The 18,594-nt window shown below is 34.3% G+C and overlaps 1 protein-coding gene across 3 annotated transcripts in view; it reads right to left on the reverse strand.

The window, feature by feature from the left end:
- Window positions 1-18,594, reverse strand: part of sh3gl2a (SH3 domain containing GRB2 like 2a, endophilin A1) — a 527,445-nt gene that overhangs the window by 27,475 nt on the left and 481,376 nt on the right. The window contains exon 1 of one of the 3 annotated variants that reach the window (XR_015475596.1): window positions 17,290-17,437. The exons of 1 other annotated variant lie outside the window; for it this stretch is intronic. Coding sequence is in view for 1 of the 2 variants with exons in the window: in NM_201116.1 (NP_957410.1) it covers window positions 17,290-17,334 (45 nt within the window). In the remaining variant the exon portion in view is untranslated. 3 annotated transcript variants of the gene reach the window in all.

The raw sequence follows: 18,594 nt of genomic DNA on the forward strand, positions 1-18,594 counted from the left end.
TGCTGATGGATGACCGCAACATCCCAGCCTCATTTTAAAAATGATTACTGGCCTACATTTCCTCCTCCATCATTAATTCTTGTTTTATATCATAGCAAGGAAAAAAAAAATGAACACCGATTACAGAACCTTAACCCAGGCTTGTTATTACTGAAAGTTTCCTTCCTGGAAAATGTTTTTCCATCACATATTTATTAAATACACAGAAAAAAACCCAAAACAAAACTGTTTTATAACCGTGATGGGAATGACATTCTAGAAGTATTCACTTTGAAATATTATTTAAAAAAACCCTACAAGGTGTGGCATGATCATTTATTTCGGGTTTTATTTGTACATCAAATCCCCTGCTCTAGCGTAATAACAATAATTGAAATTATTCATGAAAACAAAGATTTGAATGCCAGTATAGCAAGATAACGGATTCAACCTGATAAACCTGTTTTCATAATGCTCTGACATTATGATGGTGATTAAAACAATTCTAATTACAAAGGAAACAAAAAGGTCTGACAGACAAAGACTTAATTTTGTAAAGAATACCGAACTGTAGCTCAAGCTTAATGGATGACTTTTTTGGAGTGCAAGTACATGTGTTTGCTTTTTTTTGAACATTCATTCATTTATTTCCTACTCTGCTTAGTCCCTTTATTAATCTTGGGTCGCCACAGCGGAATGAACTGCCAACTTATCTACCATGTTTTACGCAGTTGATGCACTTCCAGCTGCAACCCATCACTGGGAAACATCTATACACGCTCACTCACACTTATACACTATGGAGAATTTAGCCTACTCAGTTCACCTATAGCACGACTTGAGGGGGAAACCAGAGCACGCGGAAGAAATGCAAAGAACATGCAAACTCCTCACAGAAATGCCAACTGACCCAGCCAAGGTTCGAACCAGCGACCTTCTTGCTGTAACGCAATTGTGATATCCACTGCGCCACAGTGCAGCTCTTTTTTTTGAACATATAATATCAAAATCAGACGTCAAAATTTTGCCACGCAAAACAATAGTACCATATTTTATTGTGTGAACAGCAGCGTCCAATACAAGGTTTTTAATCTTCTTGGGCTCTTCTGACAACACTTTTCAAGAAATCAGGGAAGAAAAAGGTTTCTTGACCCAGAACGAATTTAGGTGGCCAAAATGGCATACAGTATTTCCATCACCAGAAACAAATTCCTATACCCATTTTATTTTAGCTTAGCTTTGTCTACAAGAACACATCTTATTTCCCATTGCTCTCCTTAAATTCCGCAACAATCTCCAGGGAAGTAATTAGACTCTCTGGGGTCTTGTAATGACCATAAACTTTATTATACATAAGTCAAAGAGAATATTTAAACTCAGATTTAGATATGATATTTTTTTCATCACTGTGTTTAAATATCTGGTCTTTCTTTGTAATAAAGACAATAAATCCTGTGGGCAAAGCAGAAGCACAAAAGAGGCTGCTATTTTCCACAACACCGAGCACAGACATACACAGACCTCCTAAGAGGCAAGGGCAAAATTGAAAAATCCTTGGAAATCACATCAAAAGCCCTTGGGCAATTCAGTCAGATAGAAAACTTGCACAAACATTACACTATATGCCGCATCATTATTGTTGCAAAGTTTCTTCTGTCTCATAGTTTTTGACAAAAATGAGCTGGATGAAACACAATGTTTACTAGTGAGAATACAATAACTTTATTGTTTCCTTTATTTTCTCATTTTAATACAGCTTCTTGTGTTTTCTAATGTATATGGGACTCCTGTTTCAAAATTGGACGGGTATTAGCACTGTGGTTATAAAATCTGTGTAACTGTATCTTTTGTTCATTTAACGTATGATACATGTTTTACTGTAGGCAGTTATAATGTGGTCATAGACACATGTGTATGTGTCAACACTGAGTGCACGTAAAATGCACATTTATGTATCTTTTCACATTACTCAACTCTTACTGTGATTTTTCTGGAGTGAAAGAATGCCAATAAACTTCATAAAACTAATTTGGTTTTGCAGTAGTACGACATTAAATTCCAGTCTGTTTTTATACAATTTAAATATACAAATTGTGCTGTGAGAGTATTAAGATGAGCTACCTACAGCACCTGGCAAAAAGTATGGAGTCACCACTCTTGGAAGATGTTCATTTAAATATTTGTGTAGAAAAAAAGCAGACACATACATGCCACAAAACTATTTTCATTTAGCAATCCAAACTTCTAGCTGTATGAAACACAAAAAGAAAGAAAGAATGAAAATAAAGAACACTGTAGCCAATTACAACTGTTTTTACAAACTGAGGAAAAAAATATGGAATCACACAAAACTGAGGGAAATTATATGGAATCACAAAATAAAAACACCTATAGTACTTTGTTGAACAACCTGGCATTTATAACAGCTTGAAGCATCTGGCGCATGTGTTTATCAGTATTGTTCATCAGTCTGTCTCCAAATTAGTCTTATTGCAGTTGCCAAATCAGCTTTTAAGCCTTGTCATGGACCGTTTTCTTTAATTTCCACCACAGATTTTCAATTGGATTGAAGTCTGGACTATTTGCAGGCCATCCCATTGATATTATATGTCTTTCCTGTAAAAAAGTTTTCAGAGAATTTGTCCTATGGCATGAAACATTATCATGCTGAAATAATTATGTCATCATCACCAAACATCCTTTTAATTTATGGAATAAGAAAAGTGTCCAAAATCTTATTATAAACTTGTGCATTTATAAAGGATGCAATGACTTTCATACCTTCACCCGACATATATGTACAATCCCATATCATTAAATGATTGTGAAAATGTTCACATTTTCTTCAGGCAGTTGTCTTCATAAATTTTACTGGAATGGCACCAAACAAAAGTTACAGCATCATCACCCGGCCTAATGCAGATTCATGTGATTCATTACTGTAAAACACTCTCATCCAGTCATCCACAGCCCAAGATTGTCTTTCTTTAGCCCACTAAAGCCCACTTTTTTGTTTAAATGTTAATGATGGTTTTTGCTTAGGTTTTCTGTATGTAAATATAATTTCCCACTTCCTTACATTCTGGTGAGAGAGACTGACTCTCCTTTCTGCCTATTTGTTCCTCGTATGTTTTGTTGAGCATTTTTTGATTTGGAAGGCATATTGCTTTAAGTTTTGCGTCTTGATGCTTTAATGTTTAAGAGTATGCTTCACTTCTACAACCTTGTCAATTAATTTGTACCTGGTCCAGATTTTAGACACAGCTGACTGGCAACAACCAGCATCTTCTGCAAAATTCAGTGAATGTTAAAGTTCTTTGAAAAGTTTGATAATCCTCTCCCTTGTTTCAACTGACATACGTCATGTTGGAGCCATGAGCTATGTCAATCACCTTGGTTCAACCCCTCACTAAGATGTGCACTGCAGACTAATTACCAGTTGTAATCAGATACAGCTTTTTTCCTTGCTTTTCTTGTTTTTTTAAATTGTTTCATACAGCCAGGAGGTTGAATTGTTTAATGAAAATAGTTTTGTGGCAAGTACAGTATATGTTTTTTTTTTTTTTTTTTTACACAATTAAACATTTAAATGAGCAACTTCCAAGAATGCAAATTCCATACTTTTTGCCTGGGGTTGTAGATATAAAGAGCTCTGGATGAAAAATTCAGAGCTCATTAATATCCACATCCCTTCCAAATAAGGTAAAAACAGAGCCTTTACATTCTAGGGTCAATTCAGAGGGCATTAAAATGGCTTGAAAAAACATTTCCTACATACTTTATGTAGACATCAAAGAACAACTTAAACAATGTATAAATGCTTTCTATGGCACCTTTAATTATGTCATGAAAGCTATACCCAAAGACGTTATCGAATGTTAGATATTAGATTATCATTTAATCAAATGTTTTTTTTTTCTCTCTCTCATACTAATGCAAAGTATGTAAATTACTATTGGCATGGCAAACATTTTGACCCCATTTTGTGAAACTGACCAGTGTCAGTACAGCATAGTAAGTAGAACATTTAAAAACATTTTGTATTTGCAATACAATGCATTTGCTTTACATTGTTTTTTAGTAGTATCTAGAGATTATCTGTTCACAAAACTACTTCAGTACAGTAAATGTAGTACATTTTTGAGACCTGATCAATGCCAATAAACACCTAATATGAGAGGGAATGAGATCATAAAGTTTGCCATGGATCCCATGGCATATGAGCTGGATGGGAAACAGCGACTTACAGAGGAATGAAATACCTTTGAGCATGTAGTGTGTATAACTGTATAACCTACAATATATATAATTCATCACTACAATGACCAATGTTTGCCAGATGACACCAATGACTACGACTCTGATTTGATGCAATTTTACTCGCTTGCTCACTCAACGATTTAACAGGGAGTAAGCCACAATGGAATGAACCACTAATTACTCTGGAACATGTTTCACGCAGCAGATGTTGTTTCAGCACTGGATAAATCCTATGCACTCTCTCATTCACACACACAGGCTCATACAATGCGGCCTATTTTGTTTACACAATTCACTTGTACCTCATGACTGTGGGGAAAACTGGAGCATTCAGGGGAAACCCACGCGACAATGGGAGAACATACAATTTCCACACAGATATGCCTCCTGGTTCAGCCCAGACTCGAACCAGCGACCTTCTTGCTAACCACTGAGCCACCATACCGCCTGTCATTATATTAATTAATTAGTTTGAGATCAATATTAATAAGAACTTTAATTGTTTTTTTATTTACAATAAAGACAACAATAAGCCACTAATTTTATTAGTAATAATTATAAGTTGAAGTAATATATCACTGGATAAAGATTACTGGCTTACATGAAAGATATAGAATGTATTGCATGGTAGCTTCCTCACAGTGTAAGTATAAGGAGTCATACTGACAATAAAACATGATTTAACCAATATAGAACTATACTGAACCACTATTGAACTGTATAATAACTAAAAGAGATATAGTTCCAACTACATATATGCTGCTTGCAAGTTTTCAGGAAATGCTGAATCATTGACTAAAAACAATAACCGACAATGCACCCATAGCAAAATAATGATTCTTTTGAGAAACCAACACCTTGCTACAACAAATCTTACAAATGTGCTTCCATTTATTTAAATTAAACTTAGGTTTCTGTATGATAAAGTTTGTAATAATTTTAAATGATACACTTCAGTTTATGACAGGCAGTATATGCAATACGTGGACGAAGCAGTGGTGCAGTTGGTATTGCTGTCGCCTCACAGCAAGAAGGTCGCTGGGTGGCTGGTTTGAGCCTCAACTCAGTTGCCATTTCTGTGTGGCGTTTGCATGTTCTCCCTCCGTTCGCGTTGGTTTTCTCTAGAAGCTCCGGTTTCCCCCAGAGTCCAAAGACATGCGGTACAGGTGAATTGGGTAGGCTAAATTGTCCGTAGTGTATGAGTGTGTGTGTGAATGTTTCCCAGGGATGGGAAGGGCATTCGCTGCGTAAAAACTTGCTGGATAAGTTGGCGGTTCGTTCCGCTGTGGCGACCTTGGATTAATAAAGGGACTAAGCCGACAAGAAAATGAATGAATGAAAAATATGCAATACCAAATGAGTTTTATATTGCATATAAAAAGATAAGAGATTTAAAAAAGGCGAAATATGTAAAAAAGAATCTTTAAAATATCCAAAAACAGTGTTATATATTTTGCTTACTTGCATTCTTACATTATTCCAAATGTTCTGAAGAATGCTCAAACTCAGAAAAATAAGCCATTTAAATTAGTGAAACAGACCATGTCCTGTGTTGACATGCTTACGACATACACTATCAATTTCTAGTTTGGTTTAAAAAAGAAAAAACACAAAAGAAACACCAAAGACTCTTTAACATGTTGTGTGTTTTATTCTTGCACAGATCAGCATTAAAAGAGAACTTCAAAAAGTAATTATAATAAGACAGTGCTGCTACTTTCCTACATGCTTATGACCAGATGAACTGTAAGTGTCATCTGTGGCATAATAAAGCTCTTTCACTCAGTTGCTTCAGTGGTCTCGGTTGGCTTTAATAGTTTTCAGCCTGCTTCATACTTCCATGATTTTGATAAGTTTTGAATACATCTGAATAGTTCATCTATGAATATAGACTCCCATGACTCCACACTCGGTTTCCAAGGCCCTGCAGATATGATGGCTTTTGCCTCAGTGTCCCACCAGTGACTATATTTGTAAATTGCATTTAAAATGCATTTATACACATACCTGTGAATATTAAAAAAAGAAAATCAAACACAGCAAGTCCTTTTGTATGAGGAACTACTTTCTTCCGCCATAACATCTGCAGCTGACGTCAGAACAGCAGAAACCATTGCTACTTTACCAACATAATTTTAAAGCTAGTATCTGAATGATTCTTTAGCGTAATGTCTAAAGTGTTGGCAAAACAAGTGATTTTGCTCACATTTTAAGATTATAAGGAAATACTATCAGTCTACAGACATTTCCCAGTATTTATATTGCAATCAAGAGATCAAAATAATTAACCCCGAAAAGGCCAAAGCAATGCAAAAACTACCAGATAACTGTAGTAATTTGGTCCTTTGTGCTGGAGGGCCACAGATTGACATTAGCATGGACCTCACTAACAGGTTCTCCATCATTTAAGTTCATGCTATCTACAGCAAACACAATCTGGGGAAGAGTTACTCTGATAGGAGAGCAAGGTATATAAACTCACATATCCACATAGAACCTCTACTGTTTAAATTAGGGGCCGCTAAATGTTTCAAACAAACCTTATTACGTGCAGCGGAAAAGAAATGCTGTGCCACTGACTAGGTGGATAGCAGTCACATGAAGCCCAATGTGACAGCAGCACATGGAGTACAGAAACTCCACCCCCACCTACTAATCGGGCGGTCTTAAAATATTCCCCTGAGTCTGTGCCTTCTGGATTACAACCACCAAAGATTAACAGTTTATAAATAGAACAGATAGATGGACAAATGAAGGAGGTTATGGGAGGATGTCCTCCCTTGATTTGTGATTGTCTGCATGACAGAAAGGGGTGTGCATCCCTTGGGCTGGAAAGACAGCAGTATCTGACTCCTATTATTATTGAGTGTGTGTGTGTGTGTGTGTGTGTGTGTGTGTGTGTGTGTGTGTGTGCGCAATTAAGGGCAGCTGAAAAAGCTCATGCATAAAGATGGCTAGAGGAGGCAAGAGTCTGTCTACTATTATAGAGTAGATGTTGTATATTATACTCTTAAAAAATAAAAATTAAATTTTATATATATATATATATATATATATATATATATATATATATATATATATATATATATATATATAATAAAAATACTAAATAAAAATATTACACTAAATATGTAATTATAATATAATATAATATAATATAATATAATATAATATAATATAATATAAACTTAAAGGGGAATTTGAATATATACGGACAGCATGTTCTACAACAACTATTCTAACAAACATCCGTTTTTATTAAACAAAGTTTTTTTTTTTTACATAAAGTTGCATGCTATTAATTTACAAATCAAAATCAGAAATAGTTTGGGTGTCACATATATGAAGGACAGTAAATAATCTGCATTATAAAATAAAAGGTATACTCAAAGGCTCCAAAAAGGCTAACTAAAACAAGTGGAGAGCCTTTAAACGATAACAAAACAATGATAGAGATTTATAAAGATTTACATACATCTTATATACATTGTTATACACCGCAAGAAGAGCACAGTATTTCACTGCATAAACCCTAATATACATAAAATACCAAGGACACATTCTGATGTCAATCGAGTGTCATTTTGATGCTTTGGGAAATCAGTAAGGTTATTGTGATGGTGATGGTGATGTAATTTTTAAGCCTCACTGCTCTTATGTAACAGCAGGATGAGCCTCTGACCTGGCATATACAGCATCCTCAGCCTACTAAGTGATGACTGGGATGCAGAACAGAACAAAAGTAAAAGTTGGGAGAAAGTCAAAGCACTTTTACAACGTAGATGGTTTCAAAGCAGTTAAACACAAAGAAAAGAGAATACAAAGCCATAATGACCTTTCAGATTATGGAACATTCTAGCATATCAGGCAGTGAACATTGTTGTGGTAGACTGCTGTAGTTAAACATTACTGTACAATTGATTTAGTTCAGTTTATTACAAATGTCACTGTTCAAGATCAATTCTCTTAAAGTGTGTCTACAAAAAGCAAGACAGAGGCAACAATAACCAAATTATATAAACCAGAACTCCAAAAATTGACAGAAGTGGGGAACAAACTTTGGGAGAAACCAGGCTTAGGCGGGGTGACCAGTTCATCTCCGCCCAATTGTAAGGTGTGTGGATAAATATTTCAGCAACTAGCATTAATGTCTAACATGCCTAACATTTCACACCTATCATTTAAATAAATATGATTTTTTTTTTGTGATTGTCAGTTAACTGGTATCTACAGTATTATTTGAAGGGTCATGGATTTTTTTAAAAAGTGGTACTTTGAGGTTCACTTATAATATTAGTATTTTACACTAAAACACACGCATTCACACATAGGTCCTCTTAAAGTCTGCACAGAGATTCAACTGGACTCGTCAAAGCAACTATTTACTCTTAGGTTTGTAATGTTTGCTAGCAGACTCAAGCATATGGAGAATGTGAAATTGACTGTATAGATTATCTGTGTGATTATAATCATCTATGTTTGCTTTTTAAGTGACACAACACTCGCTTCTGGTTTAGACAAGTGTCTGCCATTGAGCAACTGAATGACAGTAGGCACTAGGACTATATTGAAGTCAAAAATATTAGCCCTCTTTCCCAAGTGTTGTTTATTAGAGAAAAGAAAAAAAACTCCATTAAACTCTTGAGAAGAAGGGCTAACATTTTCAACATAATTTACAAAAAATAGTGTTAATACTAACTCCAAATTTTTCCTGTCCCAACTTTTTTTAAAATGTGTTGCAAAAACTAAAATAGGAATATGTGTTTGTGGTATATGTGTGTAATCATGAAAAACACTCAATAAATAATGTTTGTTTATGGTCTGCAATGAAATACAAAGAAAATTTAGAAATCACTATTTCTTTTTTGCATTTTCCATACTGTGCCGAATTTCTAATTTGGGGTTGTAATTTCTAATTGTCTAAATTCTTTTGTCTTATTCCATGGTGCATAATATTTTTCTGCCTATTTTGCAACTTCTACCTCAGCTTTTATTTCCGCTTAAAGTGCAATTTAAAGGCTTAACTAGGTCATGTTACCTAGGGAAGTCAGGATAATTAGTCAAGTTATTGGCTGATTGTAAAATTATTAAAGAAAAATTAAAAACTGATTTTATTCTACTCTAAAAGAAATAATACTTTATTCAGAACAAAAAAAAACTGTAGGAAATGCTGTGAAAATGTTCTTTATTTGTTAAACATCACTTGGGAAATATTTGAAAAAGACAATTTCACCGGTGGGCTTATGAAATCAAGTGAATGCTGCATGTATTAGGCATGTTATGTAAATAAAACAAGGAGGACGTTTCTTGCAGGATGTTTTATTGAAGCAAAGACCTTGGATTGTGTCAACAGATTGTCTACTGATTGATTTTATGTGTCTAATATCCAAATTAAATCATCTTATGCCCATTCTGTTATTAATAGACTACCTGCACCTGGTTATCATAGGCTCTGTCTGTTTATGACCCAAAGCTAATTTGAGCTGGTCTTGGTAGATTGCACAGGTCATTATGAGGATGAACTGCTGTATCTTCCTCTCTCTCTCACTCGCTTTTATTCTCTCTCATGAACCCCCAGTGCTGGGAAACACACTTGCATTCACTTATTCACACACATACACATTTTTACACTACGCCCAGTTTCTAATTCAATTCAGGGGAAACCAGATCACATACAGGAAACCCACACAAACATGAAAAACCCACACAGAAAGGAGTAAAACAGCAACCTTCTGGCTATGAGTCAACAATGCTACTAATCTGTCAAAAACAAATCTAAGAGGGGAAGCATGCTAATGTGTATGTTTAGAGTGCACTATATAGTAGATGTTAATTTTACATCAATAAATCAATTAGTCTTTAATTAATAAAACATTTTAAAGGGCATACTTTAAAGTCAAACAACTATTCTTTGAATTTATTTGCTTTACACCTGCATGACTGGCACACAGGAATGAAAAATCTTCTCTGACTTCAAAATAGTTTGACACCAAACACGTGGTTTAGATATGGCCAAACAAATACACTACAAAAAAAACTCCCTTGCTTTAAGTTTTTATCTTGTTTCTAGTTTAAATATCTAAAAATTCTTGAATCTAGAAGCATTTTCAAGACAAATAAAAAACATTGTCTTGTTTTTAGAAATAATATGTCAAAATTAAGGCATCACAGTGGCGCAGTGGGTAGCACGATTGCCTTACAGCAAGAAGGCCGCAGGTCCAAGCCTCAGCTGGGTCAGTTGGCATTTCTGTGTGGTGTTTGCATGTTCTTCCCATGTTCGCGTGGGTTTCCTCCGGGTTCTCCGGTTTCCCCTACAAGTCTAAATATGTGATATAGGTAAATTGAGTAAGCTTAATTTTCTGTAGTGTATGTGTGTGAATCATTGTGTATAGAATATATACCAGTATTGGGTTGCAACTGGAAGGGCATCCACTGCGTAAAACATATGCTGGATAATTTGGCGGTCATTACGCTGTGACAACCCCAGATTAATAAAGAGATTAAGCTGAAAAGAAAAATGAATGAATGAATGAATGTCAAAATTAAATGAGTTTTTATTAAAACAAACAAAATAATCTGCCAATGGGTTAAATAAATTGATTTTATTTAAAGTAAAAACTAGAGTATTTTACATACCCCACTGGAACATCGTTTTGCTTGCTTGAAAAACTATAACTTAGAACTTTTTTTTTTGCAGTGTACTGAAATCATATTAACGTGCTTGAAGTAGCATTTAATACATTGAGAGAGAGAAGATCTAAACTTTAAACTGTGTAATTGAATAGGTGATTTTTTAAAGAACTGATAACCTATCTTCAAAATTTTAAGCAAATACATTATCATCGAACATGACAATAGATCAAAGGAAATTATTCCATGTTGTCTGAGCTTAAAGATTAGAAAAGGACAAGTATGTTGCATATTTTAAACATCTAGACATTTTCCAAACCAATATTTGTCTGAAAACATTGTGTATTTTATACTGACCTATTATCATTTTCTGCAAATAAATGCTTAAAATGACAAAATATGTACTTAAGGTCAAATCTAAAGATCTTTTAACTTATAATATTATTTATGGCTTTCTGTCGTTGCCATGAACATGCTAACATAAAGAATATATTTATATTTAGATATATTTTCGTTTTGATGGTTAAAGCTGTTGGTGGCCAAAAACACAGTGCAAAATGCACGGTGTTTAGCAAAAACTGTTTTGTTTGTCCTCATTTTATATGTGGTTTCATATCTTGTTATAGCTTCTATGGTTTTGTTTATGGTTTTTGAGGATAAAGACAAGTCGCACAACCTGAACATGATGGCATTCTGAAAACCTAGTAACAACTGAAAACCTATTAATTAAATTGATGGGGGTTACTGAGCATTCAAAAATAAACAAAAAATATGAAATGTCTACTGTATTTCCCTTGTCTGAACATGTGAGGTAAATCATTTATAAATAATCTCCATTATTTTATATTGGAAAAACCTAACATTGCAATTTTTTTTATTGTGCAATATATATTGCGGTATGAATACAATTTGATTTGAATAACTATTTGGAAATACTTTATACATTTACATTAATTGGGATGATCTGTACGGGAGGTGCATAGAATATAATAAACAATCTACAAACATAGTTAAATTTAATAAAGAAAAAAATGTTAGTTAAATAAGCAGCATTTTATTGTTTTTCTGAGGAGTCGAACTGTATTCAGGTATACAAAAATCAAATAATCAAATGTAAAATAATACTGCATAGTCTTCATTGTAATGACAAATAAATTAAATGAATTTTTATTAACTTAAAAATGGTACAGTTTCCCTATTTAAAACCTTCACACAGTCATAAGCCTAAAAAAACACTATCAAAATGATTAACTAAAATCTAGACTCAACATTGTGTATTCTTACGATGGTGACTATTGCGAATAATCACATTGCGATATCAACGCTGAAACGATATATTGTGCAGCAATGGTACAATCACTCTCTTACTGATTCATCTAAAGTAAATTCACAGTCAGTTCAACAGACAGCATGAAGATACTTAAAGGCCAAACAGTAAATTAAACCATATTAGATAACATTTTACTTTGAGGTGTCCTTGTTAAACGTTCTATGTACTTACTATGGTAATTACAATGAATTATACATAATTGCATGCAATTACAATTAAATCTGCATTCTAACTCTAATCATATAGTGAGTACATGTAGTTGTTTTTACTCAGTACTTGAATTAAAGGGGTGGTCCACTACAATACCATATTTTAAACTTTAGTTCATGTGTAATGTAGCTGTGTGAACATAAACAACATCTCTGAATGTAAGACACTCAAAGTTCAATGCAAAGAGACATTGGCTTTTACAGAGTTAGCTTAGCATAGCCTACAGCGAACAAAGTTTGGGGACTACAAAATATACATCCGAGTTAATGATGTCATAAACCCTACTGGTTACGTGCATACACCTCGCGCATACACTTCGTACAGTGAAGGGGCTTGGCCAGATGTGCTGTACAAATTAGCACAATACAGTAGCTACAATCCTGCCCAAATGCTGCTATTTCAACAGAGCTCTTCTATTTTTGTATTTGGACTTCCAAAGGACAAGACACAAAGAAAGAAGTGCTTACAGTTAAATTCTTATTATATTCCAGAGTATTAAAAAAATATTTAGCTGGCATTTCACAAAGGACAGCTTCCAAAATCTCTCCTAGTTCAGTGCTGGACTCCTGTATTGTGAAGTATTTTGATTTGTTAAAAATGACTAGTGCTAACAGTTTGTTGTAGCAAGAACATAAACACGCATGTAAACAATGGGAAATTCTATTTGGCAACAATTTAGCTACAAATTCATATTTATCAGTCAAACCCATGTAAACATCCACAATCTTCACCAGCGCTGTAGTGTCTCTCTATGTGGCCGCGTTCTCTGCATTCTACATTTCAAATAATGAACTCACAAAAGACAAGTGAATGTTTCATATTAATTACACATGCTTATTCCGAATATATGTAAAAGACATGTAACGTTGAGTAAGATGATAAAATACAGGATAGTTTGCCTAACTCGTGTTCTATCAGAAAAAGCTCATCCATCAAAGCTCAAAGGGAGGGGTCACATTCCACATCTTGCGTTTTATTCTTCTGTTAAAAGCGTCACTGTATATTACAGAAAAATAACTTAATTCAAGCATCAAAGGGAAAAAAAAATATTAAAAACGGCCCCGTTCTCATGTTACATGAGTCTACAGACTGTTCACACACACACACACACACACACACACACACACACACACACACACACACACACACACACACACACACACACACACACACACACACACACACACACACACACACTCAAAATAGAAATTCTCTATTAAAGGAGCCACCCCCTATTTTCACTCATTACAGAGACTCGTCAAATGTTATTTTAGAGAGCTGGCATGAAGTTCATCCTTTTAATTTTTTGTCTGATTAAGGCTCAAACAAATACTTTTAACCACTACTCCTACTCAGAAACTATTAACACAACAGAATCAAAGCGTGTGCTTGTGGAGGCGTGATGATTTACTGATGACATGGAGCCTATATGTGAATTACAGGCATATTATGTTAGATGACCAATCAGAGCCTCTTGAGGGCTGGACTTTCAGAGGAACTAGGTAATATGACAGTCATTTTCTTGTTAGCTGAGTAGCTGTATATAATCAAAGTAAGATATTTGAAAAAAAATAACATGATTTTTTACAAATTGAACATGAGCACACATTGCTTTGCATCTTACAAACAAAACCAATCCTTAGTTAAACTCTTAAAATAAGGTTTAACCAAGTATTTGTTAATCAGTAGTTGCTGTGCTATATGTGAAAAATCAGCCATTCACATGAAAGTGGGTGTCTCTGCATCACCATTTATCGATATCAACTTTCTCATGTGAACATGAAATTGAAAATCTTTCACCATTCTCTCTTATACTGCGTGTTGAGAATAAAAATAAAAAGTCTTCTAAAAAGACTAAAAAAATAATATTTATGTTCTGTTTGTACTAAAATTGAACATGAGAACATGCAAAATTTGAAATAATTAATTCTAACACTGACTCTGCATAGACTTAAATCCTGTAGGTGCTGGAGATTAGAACAAAACAAATGAGCTGGTTCCAGGAAAGAACAAACAACTGCTTATCACCAAAGTAGGCTTAGGAAATCATTTAAAGATAGTAGGCTTATGATATAAAGTTAATGAGCTTATAAAATTTGAATATTCTATGTTTTGGTGTTGCAACAATAGATAGAGTTAGTTAACCGTTAACACATCATTTGTTATAATTACTATATTTATAGCCAAATAATATAAGTTAGTATATGGGTGAAAGCACTTTAAAACTAACAAATGTCTACTTCTCTATTCTCTACCAAACTGTGCAGGGCCTTTCTCTCTCAGAGGCTTTTGCCCCTCTGCCATCTGGAACTAAATCTGCCATCTGAGGTAAATCAGCTGGAACAAATGTTTTACCCATTTTGAGCACTGCTGCATTTTCTGAACCGGAGCCATCTCCTCCTGAGGCCAGATAGGGGCTGATCACCAGTTACCTGCACTAGGCACTGTACTATTAACTAGCTTGCCAGTGCATGTTTTTTTCAGTGACTATGTACTCACCTTACAACAGGCTCACCTATTTAACACTACAAAAGGCATTCCATCCTGAAAGTACTATTTTAGGAGGGTGTATAATCTGCTCTCTACAATTTGAAACAGTCTTCATTTCTGTGAAGATGGACAATAGACAGCTCACAATTTGATTAGCATTTAAAAACTTAGCATTTTACTGATAACTTAGCATTTTACTTAGCATTTTTGATAAGCATTTTACTGATAATCTTGAACATACTGTTCAAGTGCAGGAAGCGATGTGCTAAAATACACAACAATAAAATAATATATTTTAATATTTGTAAGGGAAAAACATCTCATTCTTTAGGTGGTAAAATGTCCCACTGTTTAGGGTCATTTTAAAAACACTGGCCTGCCAAGTATGTGGTACAGCTGACAAAAACTTCAACAGAAAAATGTGTGCACTGCAGTAAGTAACGTCCAGAATTTGTAATAGGGGAAAGCAGAAAAAAACATCAGCCATGTTTGGGACAGGCGCTGTGATGCATAAATAGTGCCTTACATCAAAGAAACCTAGAGATAGAAGCTAAAGAAATCTCTACATGTCCAAGTACACTACTGCTCACAAATGAAAAAAACAACAACACGAATTTGTGACAATGTGATCAACCATTTCAAAACACCCAATGGTAAAAAAAAAATCAAGAAAGATGTTCTCTGATTGCATAATTTTCATCTATTACATGTAATAAAACAGAAATGACATTTTCTGTACATAGGCTCAAAATAAATTCATAGTTGATGAAAACAGAATGTGTGTGTGTGTGTGGTCTTTGTGTATACTCAAATAAAAATCACTTTCATAAGACACTTACAAAATCTCTGCATAATTACATACAGCCAAACAGAATAGTCAAAGACAGTTTTCATGAAATCTCACCTCAGTTTTGTGCAACAAATCACAATTGGCTAAAAAGCCAGATGGTGTGAACTAAAGTGTTAGAGTGCTGGAAATGCTTTGTTTTTTTTGTTTGTCATTTTAAAACTAAGTGCTCATGAACAAAATACCTTATAAACAAATGCTTGTTGTCTCTCATGGCCTATTCAGGTACACAATTTGAATATAATCTGAATGCTATAGTTTTTGTTTTTATTTTTATTACATTTTATTTTGTTTGGTTAGTAATGGGCAAACCTATGGTTCAAATACAAGCAAGTATTTACTATGCAATTAAATTTCCAAGAATAAATAATGGAGGTAAAACTAGTTAAACCTGCCTCTGCATTTCACAGAGCAGGCACTATATTTTGTCACGACTGCAAGAAGGCTGTGTATAAAGTACACAGCAAGCTGTGAGATGGAGCAGTGTGTTTGAGGAACCATCTGTTCTACAGAGCAGCTCTGAGTCATGCCACCCTCTCCACTCTGCAGCGTGCACTGATGATGTCACAGCCTGATTGGTCAAAATGAGACAGATTATGTTGTTTAATGTCAGGCAGCTATGCAAGTCAAAGAATTTCATGTTAAGAACAATGTAAAGGGATGCTGGAGTCATGTTTTTCCGCGTTTGAGATTGTATACTTCAAAATGGCATAATTTTAATCCCAAATTATGTCTGCACAAAATTCCAGTTAGACATGCATCTCTCATTCCTCTATTAATGCAAGGTGAATCTTTAAACAAGGACACTAGATGGACAGAACCAAGAGTAAAGCAGCCTTACAAGGTAACCAGAGATTAAATCTAGTTTTATGTCCACTGACACAAACATACAGAAATTTACACATACACAGAAAATAATGATAATAGTTGAAATTAAAATTCAACCAGATTTAGGGGGCTCATATGAAAATAAATAAATAAATAAATAAATATATATATATATATATATATATATATATATATATATATATATATATATATATATATATATATATATATATATATATATAAAATGGCAAAAATTCCAATTCCATAAAATTGGACCTAAAGCCTATATGTGGTGGCTTTGGCATCGTGGATTTAAAGTGTCACAGCATCACGACTGCTTTAGAGGGCATCGAGGTCAATTTAAGGATATGAGCTATTATGTAACAGCCCTTATCTACGCATCTTAAAATATTGATGTTCACGCGTTTTCATTTCAACGGTGCTGATAAGAGCACGGAAAAAAACACAGAACATCCTTCATCCTAACATCTGAACGAAATGCTTTGACAGCGACTAGCCCGATGGCAACATATAGTGCCTTCATTTGTTTATATTACGGTGCGTTGAATAAAGCACACGCTGTTCAGAGTGAAGAGCCGCATTACGATTCAGGACACAAGCTGTTCTGACTGCTGTAGCACTGCAGCAAACCCATTTTCAGGCTCGTAATGGTCAACAGAACAGAATGCTGAATTCATGTACCGTTGCATCTTACCTGAGTGGCTTTGTGGAATTGTTTCTTCAGTCCCGCTACAGACATGGTTCCGATTGGACTAGTGCTATTCTTCTAACCCCTGGATGAGATGTAAATATGTTCAGAGATACGGGGATGAGAGACGTTCAGAAATAAACCCTCGTACACTGGGAATCACCACACGAGTAGGCTGATTATAGCAGCTGATGATGACGAGGCTGTGACATCACGCGTCAGGTTCCGCCTCCCCACGGATTACAGCTGAGCCCCTCCTCCAGGGGAACCTTCAAGGTTAATTCAAAAAGGCGTTACGCCAACAGGTACATTCAAGACAGGTCAGGGGAGAAACCGTATATATATATATATATATATATATATATATATATATATATATATATATATATATATATATATATATATATATATATATATATATATATATATATAATAATAATCAATACTAATAATAATATTAAGAAGAAGAAAAATGGCAGACAGGGGGACTCTAGGGAACACTGAAATTTTGTCGTAAAAAATGCTCTCTCTCTATAGTGGGGATGTGATTTAATATATTTAGATTGTCAGCCAACACTTTCTGGATCAGGTGGTTGGATGGTCCCAAAGCTATCTGGTAACACTTTATAATAGGGTTTCAATAGTTTAAGTTAGTTTATGTGTTTACAATCATAAACAATATGCTTATCACAGTATTTATCTTTGTTAACATGAGTTACTTTAAATAAAGGTAGATCACAGTGCATTAACTAATGGTAATAAGCACATCTTTGGATTTTAATAATGCATTTGTAAATTATGAAAATGCTGATTATTAATAAATGCTGTACATGTTTGTTCATTTATGTTTGTAAACACGTGAACTAAAATTAACTAATGGAAACGTTTTGTAAAGTGTGTCCAGATATCCCAGTGTCATAAACCTGTTGCCTTGCTGTAACAGGCATAGGCATTGCAGCCAACATCTGCACACAAAGATTCCAAGAAATCAGCAACATCAACCTTCATAAAAGATTAAAATTACTTATCGTTCTTAAACGGGAATGTACAGTAACCACCAGTGTTACATTAAAACAACATGTACAATTTGTAACATTATAAAACAGTACAATTTAATCAATTATATAATACAGTGGTTAAAAATGTGTCTCACAAAGTACTCCCATCTCTCTGCAAATTTTGCATGTCTACCTGATAAAAGACCAGACAGAACTTTTTAGTTGCTTATTAGAAAAAATAGGGACCAGTTTTGTGAAACACTGCTATGACATCTTATGTATTTCAAGTTTATGTTATCTATCAGCAGTTAAT

This window comes from Danio rerio, chromosome 1 (assembly GCF_052040795.2).
Source record: "Danio rerio strain M-AB ecotype USA chromosome 1, GRCz13ab, whole genome shotgun sequence".
Classification (NCBI taxonomy): domain Eukaryota; kingdom Metazoa; phylum Chordata; class Actinopteri; order Cypriniformes; family Danionidae; genus Danio; species Danio rerio.